At 45.1% G+C, this 24,337-nt stretch overlaps 1 protein-coding gene across 8 annotated transcripts in view; it reads left to right on the forward strand.

Moving 5' to 3' along the window:
• LOC140464888 (serpin B6-like) overlaps window positions 1-24,337 on the forward strand; it is a 56,954-nt gene that overhangs the window by 15,830 nt on the left and 16,787 nt on the right. For 4 of the 8 annotated variants that reach the window (XM_072560471.1, XM_072560470.1, XM_072560469.1 and 1 more), the window contains one exon: window positions 17,514-17,683. In XM_072560471.1, the coding sequence (XP_072416572.1) occupies window positions 17,516-17,683 (168 nt within the window). In that variant the 5' untranslated portion in view covers window positions 17,514-17,515. Of the gene's footprint in view, window positions 1-3,386; window positions 3,612-17,513; window positions 17,684-24,337 lie in introns of those variants that run through there. The other 4 variants (XM_072560468.1, XM_072560467.1, XM_072560473.1 and 1 more) reach the window with 4 other exon arrangements.

A 24,337-nucleotide genomic window follows, 5' to 3' on the forward strand; every position in this document is an offset into this window, starting at 1 on the left:
TCGAACTCAGCACCGCCTTCCTAACCTGCAATCTTCTTCTGACCTCTCCGCCCCCACCCCACTCCGGCCTATCACCCTCACCTTGACCTCCCTCCACCTATCGCATTCCTAACGCCCCTCCCCTAAGTCCCTCCTCCCTACCTTTTATCTTAGCCTGCTGGACACACTTTCCTCATTCCTGAAGAAGGGCTGATGCCCGAAACGTCGATTCCCCTGTTCCTTGGATGCTGCCTGACCTGCTGCGCTTTTCCAGCAACACATTTTCAGCACTTACATAATGTGGCCAACCACGCTAATTATCAAGCCTGTGTTTGTTGGTAGCACATATATACGCACAGAGTATGCACTGCTTCATACGTGAGTGTAGCCCGGTACTAGCACATGCATGTTTAAACAGGGCTTTGGCACCAATTCTAAAAATGTTGGTGATTGTGAGAAACAAATCTCACTCACTTCAATAATTTCAGTCCGAGACAAGATCTGAATCAGTAGTGTCATTTATTTTACCCTTGCAAGAGGGTGCAATGTCCACTGTCCACAAGGCAGGGACACACACACACTGAATTCAACTAGTACATGATATTTATGTAATTTGGTTCCTTTTTTTTATCCCATTGCTCCTCCCCGTTTACATCTTCCACTTCTCTAAGACCGGCACCCATTACTCTTGTTTATCTCTTGCCTTATCCGGCCTTGTCTGTGACAAAATGCTTATTTCTGGCCTCACAAGGCTGTTTGACCTCATCCTGCTGTAGGTCATTGTTAGGTATATCCTTTCTTCATCATTATCTACTCCCTTCATCTGTATTCCCCAACCATACTGATCCTTATGATCTTTTAATTGGGGTTTGTTCCTGTGTTTCTGTAAAAGTGGGAAATAGATGCTTATAACTACTGCTTGTGGAAGCATATCTGGCTTAACCTACATTCTCACAGCACCTTATCTATTTGTCTGTAACATCTACCATTGTTTTGCAGTCACGTTTCACTCTTGCATACAATTTTAGCTAATACAAAAACAATTATGAATTTACTCCACATAGTTTGCATTCTTGTTGACTCAGCTCTTAGTTGAAACAATTACACACTGGTGTGAGTTCATTTACCTTACATAAGTAATTATAATTGCAGAAGTAACACTACTTTACCTATATCCCAAAAATTCCCCTTTTTCTTTAATTACCATTGGTTACCTTCTGCATTTTTCTCTTAAGCATCGCCCCCAAGATTCGCAAGCATCATTCCGGAGATTTCATCCACCTTGGTCTCACTCATCCCCTCATTATTTAGTCGATAAAGTTCCTCTGCCTGATTCCCCTTTAGGGGCATCTGTTTCATTAAGGCTGTCTCAATCAGTCTTTGCAAGAGGGTGCGATACAACAGCCAATGGCCACCAATACCCTGACTACTACTATCAGGGAAGTAAGGATGGAAACCACCACCCCCTTCCATTTTACAAACCATGATTCAAGCCATCCTGTGAGAGATGTGTCCACTCCTGAATTCTCAGCCAGTTCCTCTGCTAAGGTAGTCAATCCTCTTAAGGCCCGAGTAATTGAATCAGACGCAGTGTTATTAGGAATCAAGGTACAACAGCTTCTTCCTAACATCACACACATACACCCTTTTTCTGCTAAAATCATATCAAGGGCCATTCTGTTTTCCCATGCCATCCTATTTGTTGCATCAAGCTGTTCTGATATTCCTTTAACCGCATCTCTTGTATAATTTATAAATCACTGTTGATTAAACAAAATGTAATTTATCCAATCGACATTTTTATTAATTGTTACCCACCAGAAGAGAGCTGACTCAAAGCCTGCTGCAATTTGGTTGCGAACCTTGAACCCGCTAGGGACTCCTATAGAGTCTAGATAAATCCTGTCATTGAAAGAAGTGTCTAACAGTAATCTCTTACCCCTTCCCTTTTTCCCTACTATCTTTTTCTTATCAAATGCCAAGGGTAAATGGAATTGCCAATTGTACAATTGCACATATCCCTTTCCAATCTGGAGGTAGGGTGGGTCTCAGTATTTTGCCTCCACAGTACCAACCACAGATCCGCTCGGGGAACCTTTAGTGTTGAGTAGTTACCTCCCTTGTCCGTTTCGGTAACATTCTTAATCTCTGTACACAATTTCAGCTCCCCCAAATCTCTAGACCGATTTGTACCTCGTCTACGCACACACAACGTGTAATTTCCAACTGCGGCTGAAAACGTAGTGGGGGGGGTGCTTTTAAATCTTTCTTCTCCAAGGGAGGGAACATCAGAGATAGGGGGGTACAATTCCTCTCATTCCATGCAGTCTCATCCTGATACAGGGCTATCATACATTTCATGCCCTTCCTGTCTCGCTTCCACCCGAGTGGAAAGGGAACCACCTGGGCCACTGGCCGACTGGAGGCACATGCATAGCAATTGCTCTTGTTCAGACTTTTTACAGTATACTTTACCCATTCAACCCAGGCATTTGCATCCCCGTACCCAGTTTCTATTTCAATGGTCTGTTTCAAGTCCTTTACCTCTATAATTTTTACTACTTTAGGGTCATCGGGAGGGGTCAAAGGTTGTACCTTATTATCCAGTAGTTCTACCCGTTTTCCCTGTCCTACACTAATTCGAAAACAACAGCCCGAGAAATCCTTCCCGTTTACTTTCATTTCTATCCCAAATGTTTCATCTAATTGTATCTCATAGGTGCCCCCCCAGAATTGCTTCGTGCCATGTGGCTTTCTTTATCGTTAGGTATATTGGGTTACACTTTTTATCAGGACAATCGCGAGCTGGTTGGAAGGGGGCCTGGTGTACTGTGACGAGACCATTATACCAAGTACCATCCCCAAGGCCATCCCCATAGGACTTAAGATGTATCTCTGAGCTGCGGTACTGTCTCTGATTATCTACATCCCCACAATTTACTAAGGTGCATGCATCAGCATGTATTACTTGTGGATTATCAGACTCAGGAACCATTAATAATACATATGAAAATGATATTTGACAAAATCCCAATACTAAGAGGGATAGCATCATAACTCTAAGCATTCCCAGTATTCTAAAAATCATGCTGAAGCACAAAAAGACTTAATATACAATCCTACAGAAATAATCCCGTGTTTGCGTCGCCGCTGTATAATCAGTTACTCAAAGTCTCTTTAGTCTGAGTTTCAGCGGTTCTTGCATTGATTCGGCTGTCCAGACTTCTTCCTCAACTGGAGATTCCACTGGCCCTTTGATCCGAGTGTCGTGAGTCCAGCCTTTCTCCGCCGTCCTTGTTGCCGTTTCGGTCAAAAGAGCCTGATACGGTCCTTCCCAATCCGGCTGCAATTTAGTCCCTGTCCATGATTTTACTAAGACCCGATCTCCCGGTCGAATCGGATGAACAGTGAATTCAAGGGGTGGAGTCAGTGCCAATAAACCCTGTTTCCTGAGGAAAGAGAAAGAGGAGGACAAGCCCAGTATATACTTCTTTAAGAACAAATCTTTAGTTCCTGGGATTGGCAGTGGCCAGAGATAGGAACTTCCCGAGAACCTGGGACAGTAGGTATGAGGGAATAAATCACCGCTTCCTGTGGATTCAGAGCTGCTTTTCTCGTTACCTCATCAGCCAGTAATGTAGCTTTCCATTCTTTACTTAACAATGAATTAATGCGGTCATGTTTTAAATTAACCATGAATCAATATGACAGGTCACTGAGACTGCGTGAAGGGATCCTGTCAATTAATATTGATTCAGGCTAACACAATCGATTTATTGTAAATATTAATTATTAATTATATATTATATAAATATAAAAAGCATTATCTGTAATTCAGGGTGGAAATGCAACAAAGGACCAAAACATTTTTAAAACTGTAATTGCGCAGTTCTATTTGTTTACCAATCACTTGTGCTTTCTCATTCTGTTTCTGTAATTGTTTTGCTCGAGCACATTCATTTTTAAGAACCTCAACAGATTTCATAGCACCATTTGCAGTTACTTCAGTCCCAATTTGGTGGCAGTATTTTGTCATGAGCGCAAAACTGATTCTTCGTGCCTCTCATCACAAAACTGTCACCATAATCCAATTAACTCTTTCGCTCCCCCTGCCTTGGGCTTAAATTTTAAGGATGACCTTGCTGCCCCTGTATCGACTAGGAAAACTATGTCCTCTTTATAAAGTCCCACCTCTAAATTTATCAAGGGTTCCTGGTGGGTCCCCGGGGGCAGGAACTCCCGACACCTCTACTTTTCATCAAGGTTCCTAAACGGTACTGTCTTCACTTCCTTTTTCGAATCTGGACACTCTCTCTTAAAGTGACCCGTCCTTTCACAGTAATAACATCCTGCCTGTGGGGATTTCCACTTCGATCCTTGTTCCTGTCCACCAGACCCCTTAACATCTCCTCCCTGACCATTCCGGTTTCTTTCTCCTTTTAGTTTTGTCCTTTTCTTTATTATCTCACCAACCGTGGGCTAGCATTATTTTTGCCTTTTGTTTCCACTTCTCATGTTACGTTGCCTGATCAATTGTTGACCCAATTTAACCAAATGAACAGCCTTAGGGCCACCCATTGGCCGTTCTTCATCACCCAATGTTTTATTTAGACCTTGAGAATTTTTTTTAAGAAATATTGCAATATTTCTTGCTCCCCATAACTTCAAATACCAATACATCAATTTATGCTTGACTAACTTTAAAGCCTGTTCCTAACTTGTAAATATATTTATTTATTTACATTCATTTATTCAGTATTCAATATTTAAAATGTAAAATGCATACAGTTCCCAATCCACTATTTGAAATCCACTATAATTACCCAGTTTTAGTCCCTTAATTTAAATCCAAAATTAGTTTTCTTAAGTAGTCCTGACCAATCATTGCTCAATTACAATGCTATAGGTCGTGAAATAATCGGAGCTACCTTAAAAGAATTTGTCTGTTCAAGTTTAAAAAAAACTTCTAATGCATGAACAACGGCCGAATCCAAGGTCACAGATATTAACCATCGAATTTTGTTTTTACTACAATCTAATGTTGAACTGAAACTTCAACTGTCCTCCATAAATCACTTTTATGTAAAGATAAAAGAGATTAGTTAGAAACTGATAGTAAGGCAGTCATGCCCTGTAAAAAGAACTGGAGTTATCATTTTTTTCATAATCTCGATAGAATCCTTAACCTTTAAAGAAATCATGTTAAGTTTCCATAATAAAAATCAGATTCAAAACAGTCCCGGAACTCAAGCTCCAGGGAATAAAGCGCAAACATTCAATCACCAACAAACAAATGAGCATTCAAACCAAATCACAAAGGGTTAAACTTTCTACCAGCTGTACAGCTCTTTTCGTTCTCTCTCTCTCACACACCATATCTCACAGACACTTTCTGAGCTTCCCGCAACAACACCTCTGGGTGCTCCTTGCTTCAGCCCTCTATCTTTTGAATACTTTTCTGGATGTCTGGCCATGATTTAGTTACAAAGTGTACCCTCAGTAGCCCTTCAACCACTAGCCCATCCGACTTGAAGCATAATCTGATTCCTCCTGACTGTAAGGCTGTTTTTCATTGACATATAAATTCAAATATTTACAAACCCAGTCTTCCTCCGACCTGTACTTTGGCCAGAAGACGGCGGGACAAAGAATGGATTCCTTAGTCCATACAAAGCAACAATATTTAATCATTTTTTTCCCTTGTACAAGTATTATTTTTCCAATTCTACAACATCCTGCCCAACGGACTTTCTGGAGGGATGTTGTCAGGGACCCCGCCTCCATTTCCATTGCCTTTTTCTTCTTTTGTTCCCTCGGAGGCTTTTTCCTTACCCACGGCACAGCCCATATTGAGTTCCTTCGTTAGTCCCTTATTAATTACTAAAACTCAATCCCGGGCACCAAGGCAGTACTTAAAAGTCAATTTTCTTACCCTGGTCTGTGCACAGAGTTGCCTGGCCCCTTTTTGCCGTATTTTCTATCGACCTCCTCTCACTGTCTGATTCAGATGTCTCTCTTGTGGGATTCGTACCAGTCGCCCAAGGGAGCGGATCAAACTGGGACACGAGACCGCTCCTCAATTGGGAACGGGACGCGTCTTCCCAGTGTCCAGGGCCAGCCACTCCCCCCGACGATGGAAGAACATCCCGGACAGTGATCAAATAAACACAACAGCTAACTAACTTGAGGGAGTGAGGCCTGGGACTTGGTGTGGTTGAGTGAGAGAGGGGAGCAATGTTGGAGGAGAGAGGGGGAGAGAGGAGTCACAGAGTCATACAGCATGATAATAAACCCTTCAGTCCAACCAGTCCTTGACAACATCATCCCAAATTAAACTGATCCCATCTGCCTGCGTCAGGCCCATATCCCTCCAAACCTTTCCTATATTTGTACCTATTTAAGTGTCTTTTAAACATTGTAACTGTGTCCTCAGGAAGTTCATTCTAAACCATCCTCTGTGTTACAAAATTTGCCCCCCCCCCCCCCACGTCTTTTTTAAATCTCTCTTCTCTCACCTTAAAAATATGGCCCCTAGTCTTTAAATCTCCCATCCTAGGGAAAACGCACGAATCATTAACGCTATCTATGCCTGTCATGATTTGGAGATGCCGGTGTTGGACTGGGGTGTACAAAGTTAAAAATCACACAACACCAGGTTATAGTCCAACAGGTTTAATTAGAAGCACACTAGCTTTCGGAGTGACACTGATGAAGGAGCATCATAAGGAGCGTTATGCCTGTCATGATTGTATAAACCTCTACAAGGTCACCTCTCAAACTCCTACACTCCAGTGAGAAAAGTCCCAGCATTTCCACTTTAATTTTATGTCTCAAATTCCTGGCAACAGCCTAATAAATCCTTTCTGAACCCACTCCAGTTTAATAATATTCTTCCTATAACAGAGTGATCAGAATTGCACAGGGGCTTTAATGGGAGAGAGGGAGACTGTGAATGGAGAGAGGGCCTGTGCTGAGTCGGAGGGGCATCTGTGATCGGACGGGGTCTGCGACGGGGGGGGGGAGCTGCAGTGGGGGAGGTGGGGCTGCGATGGGGAATGTGGGGCTGCGATGGGGAGGAGGGGCTTTGGGGAGGAGGGAGAGGTAGGGGTGTGATGGGTAGCAGGAGTGTTTGTGATGGAGGGGTCTGCGATGGGGGAGGGGTGCTAAGATGGGGAAAGGGGCTGTGATAGGGAAAGGAGTGACTCTGGGGGAGGGGGGTGGTGATGGGGAGGGGGGTCTGTGATGGGGAGGGGGTCTGTGATGGGGAAGGGGCTGCGATTGGGGAGGGGTGCTTCAATGGGGAAGGGGGGTGTATGATGGGGAGCGGGTTATGTGATGGGATGGGGATGGGGCAGAGGGGCTACTATGGGGAGGAGTTGCTGCGATGGGTTAGGTTTTATGATGGGGCAGGTGGTCTGTGATACAGAAGGGGGCTTTTGATGGGGGAGGGAGGCTGTGATGTGGAGGGTGTGGTGATGGGTTGGGGGCTGTGATGGGTGAGGGGGGTTTGGATGGGGTTGGGGCAGGATTGTGGTTGGGAGGAGATGGCTTGTGCCTGGGCTTGCCCGAGGGTCAGCGGTCAGCGATGGAGGAGGTTAGCCGTGAGGAGAAGAAGATTCGGTGGTAGAGGAGGAACACTCCTGTGAACACTCCTATTCCTCCTTGACCCACAAGCTGGACTGAGAAAGGTGCTTTACCTTGGGAGCAGATTGCACGCTCCTCCCTTTCACTTCAGTGTTGCCTGAGCCCCTGATAAAACCATGGAACCTAACTAATTTTGTATGTATGTGTGAGCGAGAGAGTGTGAGTGAGAGAGAGAGAGGTCTGTGTGTGTGTTTGTGTGTATGTGTGTGTGTGTGTGTGTGTGTGTGTGTGTGTGTGTGTGTGTATGGCTACCTATATACTGAACTATGTTTAACTCTGTGCACATCCACATTATTTATAATATATAGAAAATGTTGCTTCAAGAACTTTAAGAAAGCATTTCACAACTGGCGAGGAACATTTAAAGGTTTTTTTCAATGCAACTACAAGTAGCTTCCATGAACAAAATTTGGTGTTTAGTAAGGGGAGGTCACATTATTGTGCATTGTGCTGGGCTATCTGAATGATAAAGCTGATTTGATTGTTTTCCTGAGACTCCTGATTTATAGTTAGTTGACCTTGACAGGTCTCACTCTATTAGCATTGTCTAAAGCAGTCGTGCTTAAGTGTAGATCTGATCTGGTTTTCCCCAATTATTGCTATTTGCCTGTGGAGTATTAGACCAAGATTGCTGTAAGATTTCTCGAGTCGGTTTCTCTGTTGTTTTTGATGTGATTTGGTGCAGCTTATCTTTTCATTTGAAATGCCCCATGGGAATTCATTTCTTGCCTTCAATAGCATGTATGGTGAACCAATAACTGTATGTTGTTCTTTATTCAGGTGTGGGATGTGGGCGTCGCTGGCTGGCTAGCATTTATTGCCTAGGAGAAAGTGAGGACTGCAGATGCTGGGGATCAAAGCTTAAAAATGTGTTGCTGGAAAAGCGCAGCAGGTCAGGCAGCATCAAAGGAGAAGGAGAATCAACGTTTCGGGCATAATTGCCTGTCCATTGTTGGTGCTGGTGAACTACCTTCTTGAACTGCTGCAGTCAATGTGGTACAGGTTGACCCAGGATGTTGTTAGGGAGGGAATTCCAGGATGTTGACCTAGCAACAGTGAAGGAATGACTGATGTATTTCCAACTCCTCAACTTCCTGCATCTCTCCCCTTGAACCCCACCCCTCCAACTGCAACAAGGATAGGGTCCCAAGGTCCTTACTTTCCACCCTACTAATCTTGGGATACTGCGCATTATCCTTTCCTCCTCCACATTCATGCCCGAAATGTAGATTCTCCTTCTCCTCAGATGCTGCCTGACCTGCTGCGCTTTTCCAGCGCCACACTTTTCGACTCTGATCTCCAGTATCGGTAGCTCTCACTTTCTCCATACTTCCAAGTCAGGGCAGTGAATGGATTGGAGGGGAACTTGCAGGTGGCAGTGCTCCCATGGACCCTTTTCCTTGTAGGTGGAAGCGGTCATGGGTTTGTCTGAGGATCTTTGGCGAATTTCTGCAGTACATATTGTAGATATTACACACTGCTGAGCGTCAGTGGTGGAGGGAGTGGATGTTCGTGGATGTGGAGCTCATCAAGTTAGCTGAATGACCTCATGCTTCTTGAGTACTGTTGGAGCTGCACTCCTCCAGGCAAGTGGGGAATATTCCATCACACTCCTGACTTGTGCCTTGTAGGTTTTGGGGAGTCAGGAGGTGAGTTGCTCGCCATTGTATTCCTCACTCAAGACCTGCTCTTGTAGCCGCTGCGTTACTGTGGCAAATCCAATTGAGTTTCTGGTCAGTGGTAACTCCCAGGATGCTATTAGTGGGAGGTTCAGTGATGATAACACCTTTGAACATCAAGGGGGCGTTGGTTGGATTGTCTCTGATCAGGGATGGTCATTTCCTGGTATGTGGATGATGGAAATCTTACTTGCTGCTTGTCAGCATAAGCCTGGATGTTGTCCTGATCTTGTTTTTGGAAGTTATCTTTATTTTCTGAAGAGCTGGAACCTCAGCATTCATTCTTGCGAGTGACCTGTGGCTTGAAATCAGAACTGAAAATTGTGATCTACAATCCAAGTTCACCCAATAACATTCCCCGTGTGGTTGTGTGAGTCACTTTGATAAAAAGAAAAGGGGTGTACACTTGCTGTGACACAGGGATTAGACCTCACAGAGTTGGAGCACCAGGCATTTGTAACCTCGGGTCTTACTTTGTTGTTGAGGATGATGAACAGAGTCCACTGTGGCACTGGATAATTATTTGAGCAAGGCACCAGCAGCTGCAGAAAGGAATGTCCCACCATCTTGAAGAAAAGCCTAAAGCCAGAGACCTTTGTGGTTGTCCTACACAGTCTCGACAGCCACGTCACTGATGATGCCATCAAATAGAAGGCTTGACAGAGGATAACTTTGCCTCGCTCCTCTTTTCAGAGAGACAAGTATGTTTTAAGGGTTTCAGGGCGTCCACCCTGTTTATATCTGCTCTGAGGGATGCAGGATTAACAGTACAGGAGGAGGCTATGGTAAGAAGCTCCCAATATGGACACAGTGTGACCTTATGTTGTAGGATGTGCTTTTTACGAGATGCTCACATGAGTTGGTCATCCTGAATTATAACAATCAGCTTTAGCAGGGACTCATTGAAAGGCCAAAGTTCAGAACCAACAACATTTTAACAATTATTCATCCATTTTTATTGCAATGAAAATAAGCCTCTTTGTCCAAAACACCATGAGTGTCCTTAATGCACAATAAGTTTCCAGGATGTACAAAGAGATGCCAATATGCGTAAGCCGTGCTGATCCAATGGCTGCTCTCGGGTTTGTGAATGTGGATCAGTGGGAGCGGATGAAAATGGTCCAGCCAGGCTTCAGTCCCCCCCCCCAACTACACACACACACACACACACACACACACACACATGCACACACACACACACACACACACACCCGACAACTGGGGTTCCGTGGCTTTTTGCTCAGAAATAATATGGCAAGGTCTTCGGTGGCACCAGACTTGCCAAGAAGTGGTTCAAAAGGCAGTGTATGCTGATTGTCCCCAAAATCCCACCAACTGGATCCACACATTCTAGCACTGGTACCTTACTGTGTTCGGGACTCCGTGCTCTACGGCCTGTTCCCTGGGACACACACCGAGACGAACATCAACTGTGCCTGGAGGATCATCAACTCGGTGAAGGACGCTCTCTGGGCGGTCCGAAACCTGTTGATCTTCCAGCTGAAGGAGTTGACCCCGACAGTGTTGCAGACTGGCACATTCCAAGGTCCAGGACTACGTGTTGAGGGACGCACTGAAGCTTGGGGCAGCTGCCGCCAAGGCGCGATGGGGAAAGACCACCGTGTAAGATCGGCCTGCCTAAAGAAGAACAGGGGGCCCACGCAGTCATTTGGGCTCCGCTGACGCCTCAGCACAAAATGTAATCGTACAGACCTGTAAATAGGAATGATTACTCTGTTTCGGTATGGAAACAAATGGAATGTTTACATATGTATGGCATGTCCAACTGGGTAAAAACAATGACTGCAGATGCTGGAAACCAGATTTTGGATTAGTGGTGCTGGAAGAGCACAGCAGTTCAGTCAGCATCTGAGGAGCAGCAAAATTGATGTTTCGGGCAAAAGCCCTTCAGGAATAAAGGCAGAGAGCCTGAAGCGTGGAGAGTTAAGCTAGACGAGGGTGGGGGTGGGGAGAAAGTAGCATGGAGTACAATGGGTGAGTGGGGGAGGAGATGAAGGTGATAGGTCAAGGAGGAGAGGGTGGAGTGGATAGGTGGAAAAGAAGTTAGGCAGGTAGGACATGTCATGGGGACAGTGCTGAGCTGGAAGTTTGGAACTAGGGTGAGGGGGGGGGAAGGGGAAATGAGGAAACTGTTGAAGTCCACATTGATGCCCTGGGGTTGAAGTGTTCCGAGGCGGAAGACGAGGCGTTCTTCCTCCAGGCGTCTGGTGGTGAGGGAGTGGCGGTGAAGGAGGCCCAGGACCTCCATGTCCTCGGCAGAGTGGGAGGGGGAGTTGAAATGATGGGCCACGGGGCAGTGTGGTTGATTGGTGCGGGTGTCCTGGAGATGTTCCCTAAAGCGCTCTGCTGGGAGGTGTCCAGTCTCCTCAATGTAGAGGTGACCGCATCGGGAGCAACAGATGCAATAAATTATATTAGTGGATGTGCAGCTAAAACTTCGATGGATGTGGAAGGCTCCTTTAGGGCCTGGGATGGAGGTGAGGGAGGAGGTGTGGGCGCAGGTTTTGCAGTTCCTGCGGTGGCAGGGGAAGGTACCAAGATGGGAGGGTAGGTTGTAGGGGGGCATGGACCTGACCAGGTAGTCACGGAGGGAACGGTCTTTGTGGAAGGCGGAAAGGGGTGGGGAGGGAAATATATCCCTGGTAGTGGGGTCTGTTTGGAGGTGGCGGAAATGTCGGCAGATGATTTGGTTTATGCGAAGGTTGGTAGGGTGGAAAGTGAGCACCAAGGGGGCTTCTGTCCTTGTTACGGTTGGAGGGGTGGGGTCTGAGGGCGGAGGTGCGGGATGTGGACGAGATGCATTGGAGGACATCTTTAACCACGTAGGAAGGGAAATTGCGGTCTCTAAAGAATGAGGCCATCTGGTGTGTTCTGTGGTGGGACTGGTCCTCCTGGGAGCAGATCCGGCGGAGGTGGAGGAATTGGGAATATGGGATGGCATTTTTGCAAGAGGTAGGGTGGGAAGAGGTGTAATCCAGGTAGCTGTGGGAGTCGGTGGGTTTGTAAAAAATGTCAGTGTCAAGTCGGTCGTCACTAATGGAGATGGAGAGGTCCAGGAAGGGGAGTGAGGTGTCAGAGATGGTCCAGGTAAATTTAAGGTCAGGGTGGAATGTGTTGGTGAAGTTGATGAATTGCTCAACCTGCTCATGGGAGCATGAGATGGCACCAATGCAGTCATCAATGTAGTTGAGGAAGAGGTGTGGAGTGGTGCCGGTGTAATTACGGAAGATTGACTGTTCTACTTAGCCAACAAAGAGACAGGCATAGCTGGGGCCCATACGTGTGCCCATGGCTACCCCTTTGGTCTGGAGGAAGTGGGAGGATTAGAAGGAGCAATTGTTAAGGGTGAGGACCAGTTCGGCCAAATGAATGAGAGTGTCGGTGGAAGGGTACTGTTGGGGACGTCTGGAGAGGAAAAAATGGAGGGCTTGGAGGCCCTGGTCATGGCGGATGGAGGTGTAGAGGGATTGGATATCCATGGTGAAGATGAGGCATTGGGGGCTGGGGAAACAGAAGTCTTGGAGGAGGTGGAGGGCGTGGGTGGTGTCTTGAACGTATGTGGGGACTTCCTGGACTAGGGGGGGATCGGACAGTGTTGAGATAGGTAGAGATGAGTTCAGTGGGGCAGGAGCATGCTGAGACAATGGGTTGGCCAGGGTGGTCAGGCTTGTGGATCTTGGGAAGGAGGTAGAACCGGGCAGTGCGGGGTTCCAGGACTATGAAGTTGGAAGCTGTACAGATTATCAAAGTATTTTATGAATAAAGTATATTTTTGAAATTAAAAAAAAGTGTTCGTGAGGAAGCAGTTTCAGAGCTGAGTAAACACAGAGACATGTTTCAGAATAGTCTGCTACCTAACTAATATCGTCCAACATTGAGCGAGTGCATCTGTGGCTGGGAACTTGTCAGTTGTGACCGAGATGTTGCTGGGCCGACTCAGCTAAGGCGGTGACACAGTTATGTGGGCAATGTGATGAACTGACAAGGAAAAGCCACTTCAGATTGCATAACCACAAACATATCTCTAGATAGGTCGTAACCTGCAAGGACAGCTTCACTTGTTAACCAAAATAATTTGCTATTTTTGCAACTTTTTGGTCCAAGTACTGTCATCTTTACAATGTCATGTACCTTCTTGGCTATCTCATGTAGATTCACTGCCACCAATCCTTCCTCTTGGTGAGAGTCTGGGTGACCATGTGGGGAAGGATATCCATGCTTTTTTTTAGGTTGAATGTAAATTGATGAACAGGAAATAGGTGTATCACATGTTAATAAGTCACTAGTTAGAGTATACCTGTGAATCATGATGTTTTCTTGCGTTATGTCGGTTCAATTTAAGAGTTTGACTTTAGTCACATGCATTAACACTCAGAATAATGACTGACTCACACACGAACAATTCATAAGACACTCTGAGAACCAGTTTGTTTCTCCGAAGAACACTTGTTTCATCTCAATGGGCAGAGCTCATCTTGTGATGTCAGTTAACCCTTTCAAGTGCTAATAGCCTTAGGCAGCATTATCCTTTCTCTGCTGTAGAAGCCATACTCTCTTCCTCCACCTCCTTTAATCTCTTTCCACTTTGAAATCAAGGTTTTAAGGAGCAAGTGAGTTCGAGCTCTGTTGGCACTTTGGGGTAGGAGAAGGGTGCTCTGAAATTTGGTCTTGGTGTCATTAATGTTAAGGAGAGGTGAGTGGTTGACAATCTGCTGTAACTCGATGGGCAGCTGTAGAAACTAGTCTTGAGTTGCTTGCCTTGCTGACCATGTCCTGACAGCAGCCCTAGGCATTGTGGGATGGTGAGCGGGTACGATTGATGTATCGGTGGAGTTGCGTGGAGAATTCCTGGCAGCATGGTAATTACTTTTTGGGTCCTTTGTAAAAACGCCTTTTGGCTGCCATCTGAGAACCCAAGTGGGCACCGAAAGTTCACCGAGCCAGAATTGAATCAGATGCCTGCCTGGGGTCTCTGAAACCGTTTTAAGCCACTGCCCCACAGCGTCGACAACACAAAATGGGAACATAGAGTCATACAGCACAGAAACAGACCCTTTGGTTCATCTCATCCACCCCAGCCTGCTTTCCCAAACTAAACTAGTCCCATTTGCCTGCGTTTGGCCCATATCCCTCTAAACCTTTCCTATTCATGTACCTGTCCAAATGTCTTTTAAATGTTGTTACGGTACTTAATCCACCACTTCCTCTGGTTGTTCATTCCATGTACGAACCACCCTCGGTGTAAAAACGTTGCCCCTTGGGTACCTTTTAATTCTTTCTCCTCTCACCTTAACCTGTGCCGTCTAGTTCTGAACTTCCCCACTTGAGGGAAGAGATCATTGCTATTCAACTTATCTTTGCCCCTCATGATTTTATACACCTTTATAAGGTTCGAGAAGGTTCTCAACCTTCTACTCTCCAGGGAAAAATGTCCCAGCCTATCCAGTCTCTCCTTATAACTCAAATGCCCCAGACCCAGTAACATCCTGGTAAATCTTTTCTGCACCTTTTTCCAATTTGATAAGATCTTTCCTGTATCAGGGCAGCCAGAACTGTACACAGTACTCCAAAAGTAGCTTCACCAACATCCTGTACAACCTCAACATCACATGCCAACTCTGATACCCGATGGTCTGAGCAATGAAGGCAAGTGAGCAGAACACCTTCTTGTCTACCTGTGGTACCACTTTCAAGGAACCATGTACCTGAGCCATTAGGTCTCTCTGTTTGACAGCACTCCCCAGGGCCATACCATTAACAGTGTAAGCCCTGTTGTTGTCCAATGGCATTTGGGCCCCCTCTGGGACAGGGGGGTATGGGTTCCAACATTAGCCACTGCTGCTGTGCCCATTTGGTGCCGTACAACCAGAGACAGGTGCCAGTTTTTCTGTTTTCAACTGTGTCTCAACCTCATTATCACCCAGCCCCTCAACACTAGAAATGAAACAGAGCCAGAAGAGTTGTGCTGACTATAAACATCAAGACAGCATTCAAAAATAACGATGGGAAACCACCAACGAACACCAGATGTTTATATCAATAAAATGCAAGTTGATGTCACAAAGGATTTCAGCTCTCTCAGTATTTCCATTAACATCTAGAAAGCCACAAAGACCGTAACATGAAGCTTGTAACTAGCTTGAAAAAAAATTAGAACAACGAAAGGTTAAATAAGACATAGGTTCTACGTGCAAATGTGCTGTCTTCCACTTGGTTGTGAAACCTGCCAGGTAAGGGTGCTTTTCATACCAAGCGTCTTTGAAGGAGATTCTACGGCGTACACCAGTGTTACCTTACACCCTACACTGAGGTAGGAGAGTGCTCAGAACTGGCTTAGGTTCCATGGCTTGTTCCTGAATTTGGTCATTGCAGCTCATTCATCACACCGTGTTGGATGACCGACAAAGAGCCGAACTGGAGTCAGACTATAAGGAGAGATCTGCAGCTGGTAACAGATACTGGAGGACATTGTCAGTGCAGAAGGGAATGCTTTGTCTGTCTCCTACATCTCTAAATCTCATAGCTGGCAAATCTAACTGACTAAGTCATGGAACTGCACACTTTCCCAGTCTTACTTCTTTCTAAAAACTTAAAATTCTTGCAATCTGAACTTTTTTGCCAACAAATAATTATTTTTCTTCTGTTTCAACCCTGGAGCCTGTGCTTATGGCCTCATCTTGATTTCTTACTACATATTTAAAAGTTGGAAATGGACAGTAAGTTTCAACAATGGCCATTGTGCTACTCTGGTAATCATTTCTCGAGAGCCAATTTCATTCTATTTATTTAATCCTTCCTTTTATTGATTTACAGGATGTAGGTGCTGCTGGCAGGAGCAGCGTTTAATGCACATTCCGAAAAGCTTATAGGGAGGGTGTTCCAGGATTGTGACCCCGATTGACAGTGATGGATAGACAGCATAGTTCCGAGTCAGGATGGTGTGTGGATTGGATGGGAACTTGGAGGTGCTGGTCTGCCCATGCTTGTGCTCGTGGAGGTTGTGGGTTCAGAAGGTGCTATTGAATGATTGCAGCAACTTACCACCAATGAGCTTTGTAGATGGTACACCCTGCAGCCAAGGTGTGCTGATGGTGAAGGGCATGAAGGTTTAAGGTGGTGGATATAATGCCAGTCACGCCAATGGCTTTGTCCTGGAGGGTATCGATGATATTGTCACATAGGTCAAGTGGGTGTCTGCTCTGCCAGGTTACCATCTAAGAGACAGGCTTGAAAGCTACTCCTAAAGTGACTCTAATGTTTGTTTCAAATATTGCAGGTTCCGAGGGTGGGAATTTACTGAACGCTGAATACCCCTTATCGAAAGGTTAGCTGCCTGCCCGGCCAGTAGCCAGAATCCTCATGGGCATGTTACACCGCTGGCAGCGTTTAATGGTCTAAGGTCAAAACCTCCACCCCCATCAGGAGAGCAGATCCCACCCCCATTGGGACTGGCTGGCACTCCACTGTGTAGACATGGCATTGCCAGGGTCAACTGGCAGTCTGTGTGTGGGATTACAGCCAGTCCTGAAGGTGGGGAAATGACCAAGCCCTCTCGGTTCCGAATATCATCTGGGAATGGAGGACAGAGCCCCACAGTGGAAGAGAGGTGGTTGGTGGCTGGAGCTGGGTGTGTGAGGCCAGGGTGATACAGCATTAAAGTTAGCAATATACATAGAAGAGGCCCTTCGTCCCATCAAACAAGCTATCTCACCCCACTTCCCAGCATGAATGTTTTGACATTTCAAGTGCTCATGCATGACCCATGACCTTGGGGTTCGATGGAGGCGGGGGGTGGGGGAGGGTACCACTACTAACCTACAAAGGAGTTCACCCTCCACTTCTTATCCTGGCAGATGCCCACACAGTGAACGCTGCCATCTACCTCCCTTCGCCGGCCTGGCTCAAACTGAAGTGGAATGAAGCCTTTGGATTAATTGGACTGTGAAGGCTGGGCAGACTCCGCCCCCCGCCCCCCCCCCCCCCCCCCAATGTAAGCTGACAGCTCCCTTCCAATGTACAATGAGAAGCAATTCAGAGAGCAGGCAGAAAAGTCATGGGAAGGCCATGGATAGTGTTTCATAGACCCCTGACCCTACCTTCATCACTGCCATTGGGCTGCTGTAAAGTTTGAGTGAGCATAGATGTGCTGACCAGTTTGACATAAATTATTATTTTCTCTTCCTTTTCTAGTGATGGATGTTCTGACCGCTGCAAACAATTGCTTTGCGCTTGACCTCTGCCTGAAGCTCTGTGAAGAGAAGAGAACTGAGAATGTCTTTTTTTCTCCATTAAGTATATCAACGGCTCTGGCGATGGTGTTCCTTGGTGCTAAAGGCAGCACGAACCAGCAGATGGCTAAGGTACGTGTAATGAATGGCCTTTGCTGGTCCAGATAACTCACACAGTTCAATGTCTGACAACATTGTCCCTTTATCTATCCATCTCTATCTCTGTTTCTCATGCATTCCCTCCCAGTACCTCCTTATGATCTGTGTGTACAGAATGGATAGGTACTGCAGGGGAATCAGTTGCAATCAGTTTCAATGTGTAAGTGGAACAGGAATTTCCCTAACCCCCAAATGGCCTGGGTTTTTTTTAGATCTTTCCTCAGGAGATCCCATGGGCTGGGGAAGAGGTTTCTGTTTATTCTTTACGGCGTGTGCTCTTGGTTAAAGGTCAACATTTATTCCCCATTCCTAACTTCTCTTGACCTGAGTGACTTGCTTAGGGCCATTTCAGAGTGTAGTTAAGAGTCAACACATTGCTGTGGATCTAGCATCTAACATAAGCCAGTCCAAGGAAGGGCACTGGAGAACCAGAATTTTGTCATCGTCCCTTCCAATTTTATATTTATTAATTGAATTTAAATTCCACTGGCTGCCGAGTTAGGATTTGAACCCCAGAGTGTCAATCTAGGCCTCTGCGCTATTAGTCCAGTGATTTTAACACTATGCCACCATTCCCTCATGTGAGCTGCAATGTATACAAGATATGAAGATATGTTATAAAACAATCTGGAAGGCCATGGGATGTTATACTTGTCTGGCCTTGGGTATTTGGACAGCATGGTGGCTTAGTGGTTAGCACTGCTGCATCACAGTACCAGTGACCTGGGTTCGATTCCATCCTTGGAAAATCGTGCTTGTGTTCTATGCTGTCCCCGTGTCTGCATGGGTTTCCTCTAGGTGCTCCAGTTTCCTCCTGCAGTTCAGGGATGTGCGGGATAGGTGGATTAGCCATGAGAAATGCAGGGTCCCAGGGATAGGGCAAGGGGTTGAGTTTGGGTGGGATGATCTTCAGAGGATTGGTGTGGACTTGGTGGGCCAAATGGCCTGCTTCCGCACTGTTGGGATTCTACTGTTCATAAGTAAAGTTTCCATTTCTGTCTGGAAGTTTTAAAAAAAAGCAGAAGCAGCATTAGGTGGAACAATGATCAATTGATTTGTTGCAGAATTAGGATATACATGCTAAAATAAAGAGGAACAATCTGACCTTGGTCTAGTTAAATCCTGCTTCCTTCTGGAGATTCACTGACGAGACTGTGACAAGTTTCCATTGTTATATTATCATCACTATTACTATTAACCCTAAGATATTTGTAAAAAGCTGAGAAAATCTTTCATAAGAGTGTATTACACGGCCAAATATTTGGCTTTATCTGGGCCATTCACTTCAGTATCAAGATCTGGTTAAAATGTACCACTAATGGCCTCTCTGTTTTATTAAAGTCATTACGAAAACATTCTTGATACGTAGCACGTCTTCATATTGAGAATTATCATTTTGGTTGGAAACAAAGATTCATTTGTGAAAAGGAGAATGAGTAAATTTAATGGTCTCCTCAATTCTGAATTCACATGTTTGAAACAGAAATTATTGTGGCTTTGTGTTGTGCCCACTTTGCTGCAGAGAACTGAAAGGGAGCTTTGGTGTAATGATCCTCTTTTACTGAAGGACCCCTTCCTCAAATGAATTAGTAATCAACCACCATTCCCCCCCCCCGCCTCCCCACCCCTGCCCCACCCCACCCCTCCCCCAGGCCTTAAATCATAGTATTATCGTCAATATGAAAGTGCTTTGTTTAAAAGGGGCTTTTCAGAATACACGCACTTCCTGAGGAATAACCGTCACGTGCAACTTCTCACCACATTGTGAGGTGCTTGGGGATTTGAAAACCCCACTCTGTTGAAAGAGGCTGAGAACAATGCGTAACAGCCTTGTAAGGGAATTGGTGGCCAGTTTTCCCACCCACAGAGTTTTTATTTCCAACTGACTTGGAAAAATATTGTCAAGACTTTTAATTTCAAACCGAGCACGAGACCAGAGAACAAATCATGGAGTTTTTACAGCACAGAGAGATCCTTCGGCCCATTGTGCCTGTAACTGCCCCATTTTATAGCACTTGGCCCGTTTGTATGGCAGTTCAAAGGTTATGACTGTTCCTGCTTCCACCATGCTGTGAGTTCCAGGTACCACCCTCTGAGTGAAAAATATTATTCCTCAAATCCCCTCGAAACCTCCTGCCCTTAAATCCATGCCCCCTGGTTATTGATTCATCTTCTAAGGGATGAATCCTATTTATGCCACAATAATCTTATAGATGGCAATCAGATTTCCCTCTCCGTATTCTCTGCTCTAAGGAAAACAACCCCAGTCTATCCAATCTCTCTTCATAGCAGACTCCCTCCAGTTCAGACAACAGCCTCTCTACTGTGATCATGTCCTTCCTCTATTGTGGTGTGGTGTGTTACAACTCCGATAAACGCTGGGAATACTGGGGGAGTTGCCTTTACAGTTTGAGGGTTGGGACAGGGCTTAATTAACTGAATTGGGTAGATGGTGTTAGTGAAATGCAGAATTAAGCCAACTGCATATGTTCAGTCTCCAGAGAGGGCTGCCTCCTCATATAGCCCCATGCTTCCAGAGTAGCCCACATGCTATATATAACCCATTATCCCTCTCTTTTTCTTCCCCCAATGAAGAGAGATACCTATGGTCCCTTGTGATCTGACTAATTGCTTGTCCTTGTACTCCTGTATTCCATTCCCTCTTGCCCAAATTTAACCCTCTCCCCATCGCAGTCTCAAGTTCACGGTGACCATTTGCAATTCTGGCATCAGACAGACTGTCAATGGTGGACAGAAGTGGTCTTCTGGCCCATCCATCCTGTACCAATTTACTCAGTAATGCTTTGGGAGTAATGCTTCCCATATGAAAGTCTTTAAATGAATGCACTGTGCATGTTTTGTCAAGCCACAGTGTTGCAGTTAGGAGATATGGTGGTGTAGGATGTAGTAGCACTAGGGAATTGTCAGAAGCTATCGTGCAGAAGGAGAGGTGTCAGGATCAAGAAAGGTGATGTGGCAGCCCTGGAAAACAAGATGAGGGCTGCAATTTGGGTAGAATTTGCTGCTTCGTTTGTTTTGATATGCATTCCAGGTCAGTCAGGTAAGTGAGCTAAGTGAGTCTGCAAAAAGTGCTTCAACAATTTGCATGGTGACTGTCAACAATGTGAATGATTGATTAATCTCCCTCGACATTCCCATTTACGTGGTTAGTGTGAAGTTGTCTTGCTGGTTTTTCCGTGAGGTTTTTTTTGTCATTTTCCATGGGATTTTTGTGATTCAACTTTATCAAATGTTATAATCATGAAAACTCAAACCTTTTCTAGTCTATTTGGGAACCGCCTCGTGAAATGAAGCAGCAAGATTTATTCAGAACACCAGCACAATATGAGCTCAATCCAAGTGCCTTTTTATGTTGACCCAACTCCATATCAGTATTCTCATTAATGCTGGGAGGTTATTAGAGATCTACATCACAGAAAAAAAAGACCCCTTGGCCAACCGAAAACAATCACCTAATCCCATTTTGAACACTTGGCCCATAGCCTTGTATGCCTTGGCAAAACGTTTGCACATCTAAACACTTAAATGTTATGAGGGTTTCTGTCCATACCACCCTGACAGGCAGTGAGATCCACCCTCCAGGTGATAAAGTTTTTTTCCTTGCATCTCCTCTAAACCTTCTGCCCCTTCCCTTAAATCAATGCCCCGGTCACTGATCCCTTCATTAAGGGGGAAAGTATCTTCCTGTCTACCCTATCTGTGTCTCTCATAATTTTATACATCTCAATCATGTCCCCTCTCAATCTCCTCTGATCTAAGCACAACAACTCTCTCCGTAATTGAAACTTTCCAGCCCAGGTAACATCCTGGTGAATCTCCTCTGCACCCTCTCCACGGCTATCACATCCCTCTTATAACATGGATTCCAGAACTGCACACAGTACTCCAGCTGTGGCCAAACTAATGTTGTATGCAGTTCCAGCAATAGCTCCCTGCTCTTAAATTCTATGTGTCAACTAATAAAGACAGGTATATCATTATCATAATCCTTTTTAACCTCTTCTCCAACTTTAACAGATCAGTGGGCATGCTAACCAAGTTCCCACTGATCACTGGTGCTTCCCAGGGCCCTATTGTTCACCATGTATTCCCTCGCCTTGTTTGTCCTGCTCAAGTGCATCACCTCACATTTATCCGAATGGAAATCCATTCACAGCTGATCAGCCAATCTGACCAGCCTGTCTACAACCTCTTGTAATCTAAAACTATCCTCCTCACTATGTACCAACAATTTATGTACAGTCAGTGAACTTGCTGATCAACCTTTCTGTATTCAACATCAAAAACAGAACTTGCTGGTGAAACTCAGCAGGTCTGGCAGCATCTGTGGACAGAGAAACAGAGTTAATGTTTCGAGTGCAGTGATTCAGAATGCTGCTTTCTTCCCACATATGCTGCCAGAGCTGCTGGTTTTCAGCAACAATTTCTGTCTTTGTTAAGACAAAGATATTTAGCATCCACAGTTTTATTCCTTCTATATTCAAGTCTAAATATTTTATATAAACTGAGACAGCAAGGGCCCCAACACTGACCCTTGTGGGACTCCACTAGACACATACATCCAGTCAGAAAAACACTGGTGAACCATCACCTTCTGCTTCCGACCAATCGGCCAATTGTGGATCCAATTTGCCAAATTTCCTTGGATCCCATGGGCTCTTACCTTTGTTATCGGTCTCCCATTTGTGATCTTAATAAAAGTCTTACTGAAGTCCAATTAGAAGACATCAAAAGCATTGCCCTCATCTCCACACCTGGTCACATCTTTAAAAAATTCAATTTTTGGTTGGTCAGACATGACCTCCCCTTTATCAAAACCATGCTGACTGTCCTGGACTAATCTCTGCCTCTCCATGTGCAGATTAAGTCTGTCCCTCCACGCTGTTTCCAGTAGGTTTCTTCATGGAGAGTGGAAGCACCAGGAACTCATTCCATATTCTTCATGAAAAAGTCAGGTATAGACAGCTGGGATCAAGTGAATCCCTTGAGTACGAGGGCAGTAGGAATATACTTAAGAGGGAAATCAGGAGGACAAAAAGGGGACATGAGATAGCTTTGGCAGATAAGGTTAAGGAAAATCCAAATCGATTCTATAAATATATTAAGGGCAAAAGAGTAACTAGGGAGACTACATGGCCGCTTAAAGATCACAAGGCCACCTACGTGCGGAACCACATGAGATGGGCAAGATCTTAAACAAATACTTTGCATCAGTATTTACTGTGGAGAATGACTTGGGACCGAGGGAACTCAAGGAATTAAATAGTCATGTCTGGTAAAGAGTTGACAGTACAGAAGAGGTGGTGGTGGAGGTTTTAAAAATTGTGAAGGCAGCTAATTACCCAGGACCTGATCAAGTGTATCCCACGACATTTGGGAAGCTAGGGAAGAGATTGCGAGGCCCCTAGCAGATACTTATATAATTGATAGTCACTGGTGAGGGGCCAGAAGACTGGAGAGTGGCTAATGCTGTGCTACATTGGTGAGATTTACATCAACGGTGAGTAGGTTGCTGGAGGGGATTCTGAGAGATAGGATCTACATGCATTTGGAGAGAGAAGGATTGATTAGGGATAATCACCATGGCTTTGTGTGTGAGAAGTTGTGTCTCACAAACTTGATTAAGTTTTTTGAAGGGGTGACAAACAAGATAAATGAAGACAGACGTGGACTTCAACAGATCTTCGATATGGTAGACGGGTTAGTTTGGTTAAATCACATGGGATCCAGGAAGGGCTAGCCAATTGGTTACAAAATTGGCTTGATGGTAGGAAACAGAGGGTGGTGGTAGTGGCTTATTGTTTAGACTGGAGAACTATGACCAGCGGTACGCCACAAGGATCAGTGCTGTGTCCACTGTTTGGAGATGCCAATGTTGGACTGGGGTGTACAAAGTTAAAAATCACACAACACCAGGTTATAGTCCAACAGGTTTAAGTGGAAGCACACTAGCTTTCGGAGTGACGCTCCTTCATCAGGTGATAGTGGAGGGCTCGATCGTAACACAGAATTTATAGCAAAAATTTGCAGTGTGATGTAACTGAAATTATACATTGAAACATGTCTGTTAAGCCTTTCATCTATTAGAGTACAGTGATAGTTTCACTTCTTTCATGTGTAAATCACAAAACCTTTTTTTAAAAGTTGCATTCTCGGGTTAGCTGTTAACAATGGTGATAGCTCGACAATATGTTGAAGGTGTTGGCCCCCTGTGTTCTCTGTCTATGACCTGATGTTTAGATTGATTCTAATCTAAAAAGGAGATAACAGAGTTTTACACAAATTCATGCAGTTTTTGAGCTTAGAGTTCTACATGAATGTTTGCAGTTTTGAGCAAAGTGCAATGTAACTCTGCAAGTACAAATTCACCACACAAAATATATGTGTGCATGTGGGTCTTTGTGTGTGTGTGTGGGTCTGTCTGTCTGGGGTGGGGGTAGTGAGTGTGAGAAAGTTGTGTGTGTGTGTGTAGTGAGTGTAGAGTGTCTTAGGTCTGTGACGGGGTGCGTGTGCGAGTGTGTGTGTCTATAAGGGTGTGTGTGGGTGTCTGTGTGCGCGTCTGTGTGTACCTGTGTCCGTGTATATGTGAGAGTGTGTGTGTGTGTG

This window comes from Chiloscyllium punctatum, chromosome 41 (assembly GCF_047496795.1).
Source record: "Chiloscyllium punctatum isolate Juve2018m chromosome 41, sChiPun1.3, whole genome shotgun sequence".
NCBI classification, from domain to species: domain Eukaryota; kingdom Metazoa; phylum Chordata; class Chondrichthyes; order Orectolobiformes; family Hemiscylliidae; genus Chiloscyllium; species Chiloscyllium punctatum.